The sequence below is a fragment of the Corvus kubaryi genome, unplaced genomic scaffold (genome assembly GCF_017639235.1).
Source record: "Corvus kubaryi isolate FWS band 111438036 unplaced genomic scaffold, C.kubaryi_AGA036_p1.0 37270, whole genome shotgun sequence".
Taxonomy (NCBI): Eukaryota; Metazoa; Chordata; class Aves; order Passeriformes; family Corvidae; genus Corvus; species Corvus kubaryi.
In genome coordinates this window covers 76,393-89,409 of record NW_024581083.1, presented here as the reverse complement: position 1 = coordinate 89,409, position 13,017 = coordinate 76,393, and the positions used below count along the sequence as shown (strand labels likewise).

The 13,017-nt window shown below is 41.3% G+C and overlaps 1 protein-coding gene across 3 annotated transcripts in view; it reads left to right on the top strand.

Moving 5' to 3' along the window:
* The window catches only part of PCDHAC2 (protocadherin alpha subfamily C, 2), a 75,328-nt gene that overhangs the window by 38,227 nt on the left and 24,084 nt on the right, over positions 1-13,017 (top strand). For all 3 annotated transcript variants that reach the window (XM_042025331.1, XM_042025330.1, XM_042025329.1), the window contains exon 3: positions 957-1,045. In XM_042025331.1, the coding sequence (XP_041881265.1) occupies positions 957-1,045 (89 nt within the window). The remainder of the gene's footprint in view (positions 1-956; positions 1,046-13,017) is intronic.

Here is a 13,017-nt window from a genome sequence, read left to right as displayed (position 1 = left end):
TGGGGATCCACATTCCTTTCTATACAAAGTTCAAGATCTTGTCTGAAGCTGCTTGAACAATTAATGAAAAGTAAGAGCTTATTTAAAACCATTCATCCCACAAGACTAATGGGGCCTTTCTGGGAGATTGTAGATGTTCCTCTGCTCTCTCGCATCAGCAGCCCCTGTCCTTACCTGAAACCTCAGGTTCTGAGCCTGTGTGCCCTGCCCAGCTGATGGTTTTCATAAAATGCTGATTTTTCATAAAACTTGTAGAAATTTGGTACCCTTGATGTCTGCCACATTTGGATGAAACGGCCCCTTGAGTTCAGCTGGAAGTGTGAAAGGGAGTGCAAAGCCAATAAGCAGAGACAGGGACACAGTCACAGAATCCTGTTTCTCTTAAGGACCTGCATATAAATATAATGCTTAGTTTTGCATTAAAAATAGCAGATTTTTTCTTTTCCTTCCATGTAAGGTGCAAATTGGTGCTTTCAATGCCCAGTGCTCGTGATGTGACACTGCAAAATTTGCTGTGTTAGATTTTTGCATTTGAGAAAATGTATTTCTCTTCCTGAATTGCTCACGAAAAATGTGCAGTAACCCAGGAAGGTGGGATCTGTTAAAATGGCACAATGACAGAAGATCAGAACTAACTCCATCAACTTTTTAATCATTTGCCTAATAGCAAAGATGTGTCACTTCCTTGTTAGTGACTCCCAGTCAATGAGAGGAAAGTGTCCTGCAGGTGTTTGTTTTATAAGTTACTCCACAACTGTGTTTTAGTAAATAATCAAAGGTATTTTTTGCAAGTCAAAACAGCTGGTTCTCGTGCTGCTAACATCATGTAATACTGTAGGAGTAGCTGCACAGTGATAAATAGTTGTGAACTTTGAAGAGTGGCAGGAAAGGGAAATGCTGTGAAGTCCAGGGCAGAAGGGAACTGTATAATCCAACTGTGATATTTGCTTATCCAGTGCTGTGCATATGGAGGAGGCAGGAGTCCTGCGTGGAGGACCAGCAGGGCCTGATCAGCAGTGGCCAACAGTCTCCAGTGCTACAGCAGGTAAGGATGTGAAAATCCAGAATATTTGTGAAGAACTAATGTTAACTGCAGTAGACCTCCTAAAGCTTCTAGTTAATTTTTCCTCTGTTTGATATCTCTGAGTGAAGACCCTCAGGTGAGCTCAGCTGGTCAGAGCATGGTGCTAATAACCCCAAGGCTGTGGGCTCAATCCCTGTATGAGATAGGAGCCATTCACTTAGGACTTGGACTTGATGATCCTTGTGGATCCCTTCCAACTCCGAATATTCTGTGATCTGGATATAAAGTTCTTGTAAATTAATCTGTGGAATCTAAATAGAGTGGAACAACAAAGCATAAAATCCATCTTTTTCTTTACTCGGTCTCAGATGAGCACTGGAGATAAGAGTCCCTGATCCCAGCTTTCACCCTGCTTTTGGAGGTTACTGGTTTGTGTAATGGAATGGTGGAATAATGGTTCAGTTCTGATGTGTGTATTCCAGAGCTGATTTGCCCTCCATTTCAAAAGAGCAGTAAAACTGGGCTAGGAGCTTATCAGTTTTCCTTTTGTTATTTTTACAAAGCCAGTAAATCTCTTTGAATGTCTCTTCTCATTTTACTTTCCTGTGGTGAAATCGGACCTAATTTTTTTGCTAGCTGTTTTCATTCACTAATACACGATGATGGAAACTAAAACGTTATTTATTTGTCAAAATAAATTACTAAAAGCATGGTTTAGAATGCAGCTTTATTTACTCTGTCACTGACTGATGACTTCACAGCAGTCAATAAGAATTGACAGAGGGTTCTCATGGAGTTTAGAAAAAAAATCACCTGGATCTTTTGCAGTACAGACAAAAAAAATATTCTCACTTTTGATTTTGGAGCAGGAACAGTGTAGAGACATAGAGGAGCAGTCAGTCACTGTTTTCAGCTGTGTCCAAACTAAACTGTAAACTCAGTGGATGCCCTATGTAGGGTGAAGAGCCCTGGATGGCAGCTCTGTGAGCACTGCCAGTCAGGAATTAAAATGAGGAGTGATGCTCATATCACAGAGGCAGCTCAAATGCTGGGAAGTGGGGTCTCTAGGAGAAAAATATGATAGTTGCTTTGTTTAATCTTTTTGGTGCATACTTTTCTTTTTACTTAAAGGGGAATTTCACCTGAATAAGGGGCTAAGGAACAACTCGAGGATTTGCAATCACAGTTACAACATCCACAAATTAATGGTGCCCAGCAAAACCTGCACTTGTGTTGGAGAAGGGCTGTTTGCAGAAACAGATTTGAAAATTAATTTAGTATATAATGGGCCTCTGGGCTATCACCTGGGGCTTGTGTGCCCTTCCTTCTGTTGCAGGCTTTGCAGGAAGACACAGCCTTTGCAGAATATGAGGGGTGTGTGACTATTGAGTTTGCATTTGAAAATGTCACCACAAGTACACTCTAACCTTTGCAAGGGGTTCCCTCAGGCTTTCAGCTGCACTAATCATCCTTGACTGAGCACTCAGTGTATTGCCTTACACCAGTTCAATATGGATACAAACATTCCCCAGATGTTTGCTTGCTGGTACTGCCAATTTCCAGGCACCTGAATGTAAGAGCAAAGGTAGAATGGTTCTGTCATCCGAGAAGGTCCATTGACATTTGGGTTCCAGAGCCCTGTTCCATTATCTGGAGTCCTTCTTGCTCTTCTTTTTTGGGTCTTATCATTTTAGACTTGCTTGGGGAACCTGAACATCTCTTTGTTTGAGCAGAAGTAACCCTTGGCTCTAATGCTGCTCCCCTCCGTGACTTGTGAGGCACTTGTGCAATGAATGCATCCCTGCACAAAGATTATTTTGTCTTTGTCCACTCCCAAGGGATTAGTGACCCTGATATTACATTAATTAGACTTTTTTTTTGGTAGTGGGTTTCAGATAATATTCTTCTCCTCTCTTTGTACCCAAAAGCTGTAGATATCCCTGATCCTTAATAGCAAACAGGTGTTTAATGGAGAAACGTCAGGATTAATTAGCTTTGGTAGCCTCAGCACATCACATACTTAGCAAATTACTACCACTGATTTAGAATCTTGCCTATAGTTTCCCACAGATCTCTTTTCCAGTGGTTCTTTCTTTTTTTGTTATTAGGTTCAAGACCTGTAATAACAAGTCAAGTGTTAAATCTGTAAATCCTTAGTTCCTAATATATAGCTGAACTTGAACATCATCACCTGTTTTTCAGCAAACATGGGTTGCCCAAGCAAAACCTGGTCCTTATTTGACTGACAGCATTCCTGTTGACTTTATTAATATTTCATCCATGCAAAGGACAGTGAATTTGGATCTGGCAGTTTTTAATTGTGTTTGCACCTTCTTAGGCACCAGTCCAACAGATTTTAGGTTTGCAGTCGGGAAACTTCCAGGTGAGGTGGGACAGGAAGGTTCAAACTCCCTCTGGCTTTGAGTTTAGCTCTCTGGGGCATGCTATTAGTCCCCCACATGCTGTATAGTGAGTTCAGGAAATGAAGACAGATTTCTGGTTCCTGCTCTATGTCCTTTGACAGTTTTGACAATTCTATCAGACTTTGGATGACCACTAATCTGAGTTAACTCTGTTTTTTTGATCACTAACTCAGAATAAAAGGAGCTTGATTGGCAAAAATGGTGAGAGCTCATAACAGAAACTAGGATGAACAGAAATTTTGCTCTAGACATAAAACACTGAAGATTTCTGAATAAATCAGACTTATGAATAATTCAGAGCTTAGAGTTAGTAGGCATTAGACAAATCTGCGTGTATTTCTCTGTGCTGCTGGTTCCAATCTACAAAACAGAACTGGTGTAATGCAAATGCTTCACAAAAACAGTCTAAAGATGGTTTCATAGCACAAGTAAGACCCAGGAGAACAATAAGGATTTGTGATGAAAAACAGTCATGAGAAATTTCAAATCCTGTATTCAACGTAGACTTTATGTGTGTGCAGTAAATAAGACACTGGGCCACACACCATTTGTAGAGAGGGGAAAATAAAATACTTCCATTCAGACAGTTCTGTAAAAGATGAAAGGATCTCATGCTAAAATCAGCATCTGAAATTTGTCAGTGTGTAGGCGAAGCTATGGGTGAAATACTGGCATCTCTGAAGTCCATGTCAGGTAGCCCACAGACTTTCAGGAAATTAGGATTTCAGTGTCTACCCTTACAAATATGCACAAGGGACTGAATTAAGATTGCTTAGGCAAATGCCATCCTAAAATACAGTAATTTTGTACTTCTGCTTTTGCAGTGGTAACATTCTTCTAAATATATCTGCTATTTCTTTTCCTTTTCTCAGGGAATTAGCTGGGGAGGAGAGGTGATAACCCTGTTTTTTAAAGCTCAAAAAGATCATTGTCCTTCCTGTGCTGGGGCCCCAGAGTTGGATGCAGTGCAATTATTTTAACAGAGCCTGCCTGCACTGACTGGGCTCTCCCAAGGGTGCGAGGACACCAGACAGCCCATCATGGACTGGTTGGGAGCACTGCAGAAAGAAATTTTTCCCTGTGAGGGTGGTGAGGCCCTGGCACAGGGTGCCCAGAGAATCTGTGGCTGTCTCATCTCTGGGAGTGTTCAAAGCCAGTTTGTATGGGGCTTGGAGCAACCTGGGCTAGTGGAAGGTGTCCCATGGCAAGGGTGTGAAACAAGATGATTTATAAGGTCCCTTTATACAAAGCTCTTTGCCTCCCATCACCCCAAATCGGACTCTTTCAGTGTTTTTCCTCTGAAATTTGTGTGTCTCACAGCTTTTCCTGGTTTTATTCAGTTTTTCCTGCTGTTCCTTACTTCCTGCCTAACTGTGACCTTCTCACATGTGCCATGCTAGCTAGGGGTGTTCCTTGCCCTCTTACCCCTAGACTTGGGTTTATGCTGGGAACTACAGTTTCTCTGGAATATTTATATTGTTCTCAGAGGATGGTTCCTGCTGCAATCACCTGGAATGCAGGCAAGCTCCATTGATGGGGCATGAGATGCAGAATAAGTGATGAATTCTGAAAATTAAATGTGAGGCAACTGTAAATATGTCAAATAAGCAAAATGGCCTGAAAGGTAAAGTCAGTCTTCCTCGTGAGTTTTGTACTGCTGGTTTGGGGTAGGGTGTTGTAAACAGAATGACTGTGGGAAAACTGTGAAGAAAGGAGAGGGGTTCTTGTGTGGATTTTAAGAAAAATGTCCAAGAATGCCTTGATAGGGAAAGAAATCATTATAATTGTCCACTGTTAGCTGTGGCAATCCCAATTCTCTGTTTCACAGACTACTTTGGATGTCAAGCAAGTAAATCCAGCCTGAATAAGAATATGGTATCTGAAAGAGATACTTTGTCCCAATGAGACTGTGATAAGGGCCCAGATGAGATATAGGATGATAGTGTAAGGAGAGATCCGAGCAGATCTCTAAGGGCATGAGAGGGGACACCAGTAAAAAGCTTGTATAGAAAGGTGAACACATAGGATCTGGTAGAGAGAAACAATTGGAAGAGATGCCAGAAGGTCTGCAGGAGGCAGATAGCATTGGGAATGGCACAGTGTCGATTTTTAAGTGACTACTGAGCACAGGTCACTGGAAGAAAGATTGGCACACTGGGGCTGGGTAATAGATAGTGATGAGTGGGACAGAAAGCTGCACCGCAGTTGTTCTTTTCATGGAATGCCCATTTGACATTGTCTGCATCTTTGAGTTCATGTAACAGCAGCACAGAAGGAATGAAAAGTACTGGGGGAGTGTTGACTCTCACTGTTGGAGCAGACACTGGTCTTCAAATCAGGCAGGCATTATGGTAGAAGCTCACAGGGTCCCACAGCACTGTCACAAAGCTCTTGGCCCCTGAATTAGTCTTCTGAAAATCAGGTTTAAAGAGCCTAAGAAAATAACTCAGAGGATGATGAGACCTAAGTTGTGACATATTTCATATGATAAAGCTTTACACTGTGGCTGTAAGTGGAGGACAATTTCTTCCTAAATGTCAGTGAGTTTCTATTCTCCTTCTTCAAATGACCTTCCTCATCTACAGAAAAAGGGTGCGATTAAGACTCATCAAGCAGTCACTGCAAAGAATGTTCAGGGGCTGAAAGTGCTGTTTCTTTGAGACTGTTAAAGGTTAATTTACAAATAACAGCAGAGTACACTGCTCTGGCTTAGCTTTAGCAGTTCATTGATTAAAGCTATAAAAGATAATAACTAATTAGCAACCCAGAATACAAAACTGGGTTCTTGGTTTGTTGCAGGATGCTGCAGCTGTTTAAAATGGAAGGAGCTAGAAAATGCAGCTGTGCATATCTAAAGCCTCTTCCTATTTTTTAAATTAATAACCAGTTTTCTGTGGAATTTCATAATTCCAGCCTTCAAAACCGGAAATATATAGAAAGCAAAATATCAGCCCTAAAATCCATACCTCGAGTGGTCTAAGAAACACTGTGATAGTATGAGTAGTATTTTAAAGAACAGAATAGGGGGAATACAGAACAGCCTAGTTATTTCTGTTTCTCATGATAATTAGTCTTCAAATCAGTGATTTAATAAATACCCAAAATGAACGTCCTAAGCAGCTCCTAAGACTACATAGGAAAGTACCACAGAGCTTTTGTTCACAGCCTCTTGTATCATGGAAAAAATCATCCCCACTAAGCACACTGAAGTAATTATTTGAAGCTGCAGTATCTATCAGCTCAGTGGAGTCTGGGGAAGGAAATCATGCCAGCTTACTTGGGTAGATGCAGTGCAACGACATAAACTGAAATAGAAATGATCTGCAAGGGTTATATAGGGCTACATCCCTTGCTTTTATTTTATGTTTAGATTTTGGTCATTGAATTCTCAAGTCAATTCCAGCCAGTTGCTGAGACTTTCGACATGATGTACAGTCCTCAGTTTTGCCCCTATTCCCAAAACACTTCATTCCCAGGACATTCCCTGCATACTTCCTGCTTTTTGGCTTTCCACTTCTGTTTGCTCCATTTTCACTCCTTTCTTGTTACCAATCTGGTTTGCCAAGTATGTACCTCTCTCTCTTTCTAAATTTTCTTGTTTATTCCTTCCATCTAATGACTTTGGTTTCTTCCTGCTCATCTGTCCACTGTCTCCCCTCTGTACTGTTATTTCAGGAAGGTTGAAATGTAGATCACCAGCTTGGCCCCACATCACCTTTTCAATATTTCATACTGAACTAAGAATTTTCAGGGGTAAATGCTTCTCATTTTGACAGCCTGATGGAAGCTGGAGAGGACTGAGAATTTCAAATGCTACTTGGACTGAAGAAAAGCATTTTGAAATCAAAAGGATTTTTTCAAAAGAGCATGTCAAAAGTACATATTTTTATGACAGATGCAACTTGATATACTGATCAAAGCTGATGACTGTTATGACCAGAAACTCATCTGCTTCACCCCATCCAAACTGTGGTTGAGCCAGCACTTTGGTCTTTCAATATTTGGAGTTGGGACTGGGTAAATTAATTGGTTAGTTTAGATTTCTGTTCAGCTGAGTGAGCAAAGAAAGGAGGGGGTGATAGATGATATTATACAGAAAGTGCAGTCATGACTTGGCTAAAGTTAAATTTACTTTCTGTTAATTTATCTTCCTCTTAGCTGCAAAACCCTCATGACTGACCTGAAATAGTGCTTGTGATCTTTATCAAGGGGTCCATTACTTTTCAGCAGCGTGTACCAAGTAAATGAGATGACATGGATGAGAGATTTAATAGCGTGTAATACCTTAGTCCTTGAAGGCTCAGTGTGAGGAAAAAAAGATAGGACTCATCAGAATTTGGAAAAGGCTAATGCTGGAAACTTCTAGATTGTGTGGTCTCTTTGACTTAATGTATTTGAATAAGACTTTGTGTTAATTTTGACTGTCAAAGCAATGGTCTTGGAAGAGTTTATGTCTTCATGTACAATGGCCAGTTCTTGATTTCACCTGCTGCAAATATTTGTGAGAAGAATTTACCTTTCTCATTAGGCCCAGGCAATGCAGAATGCATTTGTGCATCTCATCATTTAGTCCAGACCCTGTCTATGTGCATCTTTCCATTTGGATTGGGGCCACATTTGTCCCTGACTGGAGCCAGTTGTTGAATTTTCCCAGCTGGAGATGAAGTCCAACTTCTGATCCCCCCATGGGGTGATTGTTTCAGTGAAGGTTTCTTAAAGGTAGGACTGATAGCTGCAGCTGAGGTGTTAATAACACTGGGGACCTGCAAATTTTCTAAAACCAGGAATGAAGTAAGAGTAAAGGAGGCAGAAGGCTAGAGGTTTTCTGTGACTGAACAACATGAAGAAAGTCTTCTGAAACTGTGGACAAAAGCTGCTGCAGCTCCAGACTTTGTCATTTTAAGAACTGATAAAGAGATTTTACATAAGCAGTTTATCTGGCTATAATTTCTATGTTTAGGCACTAAGAGAAAGTTTAATAGCAATAACTGCTTGTCTACTTAATTCCTCCTTTCCTGTAATAATCTTTTTGCTTCCTCAAAATGGAGGTTAAATTTGCACTTAAAAAATAAAAATACTTCTCATAACTGAGAAAAACATAAAAAGGGGGGGGGGCAAATGTAACATTTGCCAGATGATGTGATTACTTCTTCGACATCTGGTAGGAAATTATTTTATAAGTACAAGAAAGTGAGATTTTCAAATCTAAGCACCTTTTTCACTGTCTTTTGCATTAGACATGTGTTTCTTTGTGATCTTGGTAACAATACCAGTGAGTTTGCCTTGTCTGCCTACTGGTAATATTTTGCAGCTACACAGAAGACATAGATTTTTATTCCTGTCTTTATTATTTTCTCAGCAGTTTCAATAAATAAATAGAAAAATCACTCCCTTGCCACTGTACTACCTGGGGTTGTGATCTTGTCAGAACTTATAAACTAAACAAGTGTTTATCTGGTCAGTACTTCAGGGAATTGATGGTAATCAAATTGTTTCCACTTGAGGTTACAGCTGCTTTATTTTTTCCCTGTTGTGCCTCGCTTTTGTGTGCGTGGTTTGGGGGTTGTTTTTTATCTCTTCCTCTACTGCTGTGGGCTTAATTTTATTCTATTTTGATTTTTTTTTTTAAAGAAAATATACTCAAGTAAATGTTAAAACAACCTATGGTATTTATGATCCCAGATGAATTTTAACCCTGTTGTCTCTTGCAATATACATTTTACTATCTGATAGAGAACAGATGGATAAAATAAGGACATTTCTAAGTAATCCTAAGAAATTCTGATCTGGAATGTATTTATATTGCAAGTGATGGAAGCAGAAAAGAGGTTGAGGGAGTCCAGACCACTCTCTGATATTGAATCTTCTCTTAATGGATGTCTGCCTGTGTGCAGCACTTCGCTGTACACAAGGGTCATAAATGTATTTTTCATGTGTTTATTTTTGTAACCAGGCATTGCTTCAGCGTCTGTTGTTAATGTTGTAGTGTGGCAGTGCCTCTCAGGTCAGATGGTGCTACACAAAGCCCATACAAATAGCAAAAGACAAGCCTTGCCTTAAGGAACTTGCCACTGACATGAGCAGGGCAGATGAAGTCTGGGAACACAAGGGAAAGGACACGTTCATTATCCTGGTTTAAAAAGAGGAAAAACAAAGTACAGCAAAACTAAAATTACTCTTATCACAGAGTCCTCTATGGGGCTGTTGATCAGCATCTACCTGGCCCAAAATGTTCTCACTGAGCAAAAAATAACAGCATTGTCAGACTGGTTTGGGGCTCTCCCTCCCAGCTCCGTTCCAGCCTGCTGAGCCATGGAGAGTCCATTAGGTCAGGACTTCCTGAACACGGTGCAGTTATTGTTCCAGCCCTCCTGTTTCACTGCAGTGCTTACAGGCCCTGTGCTTGTGCAGTCAGACCTTTAGCAGCTCCCAAGCCCTGCTTTAAAGAGGCAAGCAGAAGCTGCTTCATTTTCCTCTGGGTCATGGGAGAGAGACTTTTTACAGGAGCACGGAGTGACAGGACAAGGGGGAATTGCTTCACAATGACAGAGTAGGTTTAGATTAGATATTAGGAAGAAATTCTTTCCTTTGAGGGTGGGGAGGCCCTGGCACAGGGTGCCCAGAGAAGCTGTGGCTGCCCTTGGATCCCTGGCAGTGTCCAAGGCCAGGCTGGATGGGACTTGGAGCAACCTGGTCTAGTGGAAGGTGTCCCTGCTGATGGCAGGGAGGTTAAAATGACATGGTCTTCAAGGCCCCTTCCAACCCAAGCCATTCTATGATTCTTATAATGATGTTTCTCTCTTTTGAACCTCTCTGATCTCTTGGCCGTCCCCTTGTTTTGTTGAGACTCCAGAACAGGGCTGCATGAGGCAGAGAAAGCAATACGTGGATGTTTTTCCAGCACACATTCTGGCTATTTATGTAACATTGACCTAGAGATGCTGATTTTACTTCAAGAGCTAAACCCTGAACTCATTTGGTCATTACTTGTGTGCACTTGGAGGGTGTAATGAGAGATGTAGAACAGCAATAGCAGCACGCAAAGGCTTCCCCTTCATTATGGGGATTTAATACTCAGAAAATCAAGGCTCTGGCTGTGGAGGAAATGAATCTGAATGCAGCTTCTCTGCTCTTGTCTTATATAATTACAGTCAGCCATCCCTAAAAGCATCCCCTCTTAGCATGCACACGCAACTAGCAAAATAAATGGGTTGATTAGGAAGCAAAAAAAACCACACCAGAAACCCTTTGTGGTCTTGTGGAAACTGTTCCTGTGTGCTTATGCTGAGAAAAAGGGTGTGCTGCTTCTGTTTTCACAGGTAGATAGAACAGGTTCAGAGAACACAAGGGAGACCTGGTGCAGCCTGAATGTCCCCGCTCAGCATGTCCCCACTCAGCATGCAGTGCTGGGGTCAGATACAAAGAGGTGACCAGAGCAAACCAGTTAACAGCAGCAGGTCATCCCACAACAAAGCTGTGGAGACTGGAGCTAGAACAGAACTGACTGAGAGTGGTGTGAATATGACAAAATTAACTGGCTTGTATTTTTATTGAGTTGGTTACTAGGAACAGGATAAGCACTTCAAAAGAATAAGGGTGTGGAGTGACAGGACAAGGGGGGTTGGCTTCAAACGTAGAGTAGGTTTAGGTTGGATGTTAAGAAGTTCTTTCTTCTTAATAAGAAGGGTGGTGAGGTACTGACACAGGTTGCCCAGAGAAAATGCAGCTGCTCCATCCCTGGAAGTGTTAAAGGCCAGGGGCTTGGAGGAACCTGGGATAGTGGAAAGTGTCCCTGCCCATGGCAGGGGTTGGGACTAACTGAGCTTTAAGGTCCCTTCCACCCCAAGCCCTTCTATGATTTGCTGTTTGTGTCCCAGTTCTGTCTCATGTGACTTCTTTTTGGGCTGTTCTGAAAAGGAGTCTTTGAAAAAGCAAGATTTGTTTCCTGACAAACAAATTCTGTGCCAATGGATTCAGAGACTCTCTTGTGGTGGTGTGTGTGCTATCCTGCAGCATAGAGTGAGGTGGGATTTGAGGGGCTGCAAAGGGAGTTCAAACTCCATTTATAGGTCAGACCTCAGGTGTATAATACTGAAGCACACGGAAAACAGGCTGCTGTCCTGGCTGGGAGTGGCGCTAATTAGATACCTAATTGTGCAGCTAATCTCCTTAGGCTCACTTAGACAATTAAGGGCAAGAGAGGTCCTCTGCCCTTCCGTCTCTGCATTTGTCCCTGTGGTTACTAGAGCTGGCCAAGGGATTTTGCCTTAGGTAGGTTATGCCTTCTTATCCTGTAACCCCACCTCCTTGGCTTAGTGCCTGGTCCTTTGGAGGGCTTATTCTAGCTAAATTATTCAAACCTTGAAAAAAGAAACAGCTAGTTATTTCCAAGATGCAAACTCTGATCTTCAAGTAATTTCGTATTTCAGCAGTTTTTTCATATGCAGAAAAATCAGCAGTTTTTTCATATGCAGATTTTTAATGCATTGAGAGGCACTTGAAAATCCAGAACCCAGACTACACTTAAAAACAATCAGGAAAGCCATGAGCTTTCTTTAGTTCCCTTGATTAAATTGTCTGATGTTTTTGTTCCATATAATCACTTGAATATGGTAGCTGAGTTTAAAGGAAGAATGTTGTAAGACACAGTAAAATGAAAGAAGTTTTGACCAAAGGCAGTGAGTGAAAAATGGCAAAATAAATATTGAAAATATTTTCATAAGACTGAAAAATGCAGAATAAACAATTCCTCCCCCAATTTTCCTTCAAACCTTGCCTGTAGACCTTACAACTTTGCTTTTAAGAACCGAAATCCAAACTGGAATTTTCTTTACCAAGGAACATTACACATTAAACACATCTTGGGATTTGCGGTCGCAGAGTACATTCTTCTCCCTCCTGATCTCTGCTTTTCACCATCTCGTGCTGCATTTGTGATCCAGTATGCTCTCAGGAGCAAGAGACTGACATTTTAGTGGTAAATCAATTTGCACACCCATAGTGGTGGTTAAGTGGTCATAATTAATAACTACAGCAGCCGAATTGTCCACACCATTCCATTTCAAACTGCTCCTGTTGTCCTCTCTGACAATATAAGCAGACAGGCTCCAATGGTCCAGTGTCCTTTCCAAATGCCCAGAGTCAAATGTCTTCAGTCACATGTAGAGGATAAATTCTCTCAAAAAAACCTGTGACTGCATCATGCATAGACTATCAGCAAGAGGAGTGGGCCAGCACCAGCCTGCTGATTCGGTTTCCAGGTGATTTGTTCTCTCTGGTTACCATGCATAATGTCATCTCTTCACAGTGAAAATTACCTGTTCTCAGTAGATTATTATCTTGCTGCAAATTTATGCTAAGTAGGTAGCAGGGTCTCCCACATGCGTAGCTGGAAACCAAAGAATTAAAATAAATTAATAACATTAGTGTCAGATTATCTGCTTCATTTATGCCCAGACTTCAGTAAGGGGAAATAAAGCACCGTGAGGAACATCGCCTTTTGCTTTTAATTGAACTGATTTTCTGTGGGGCAAGAAAGGTGGCAGAGTTTCACAAGGACCACACGTGCTG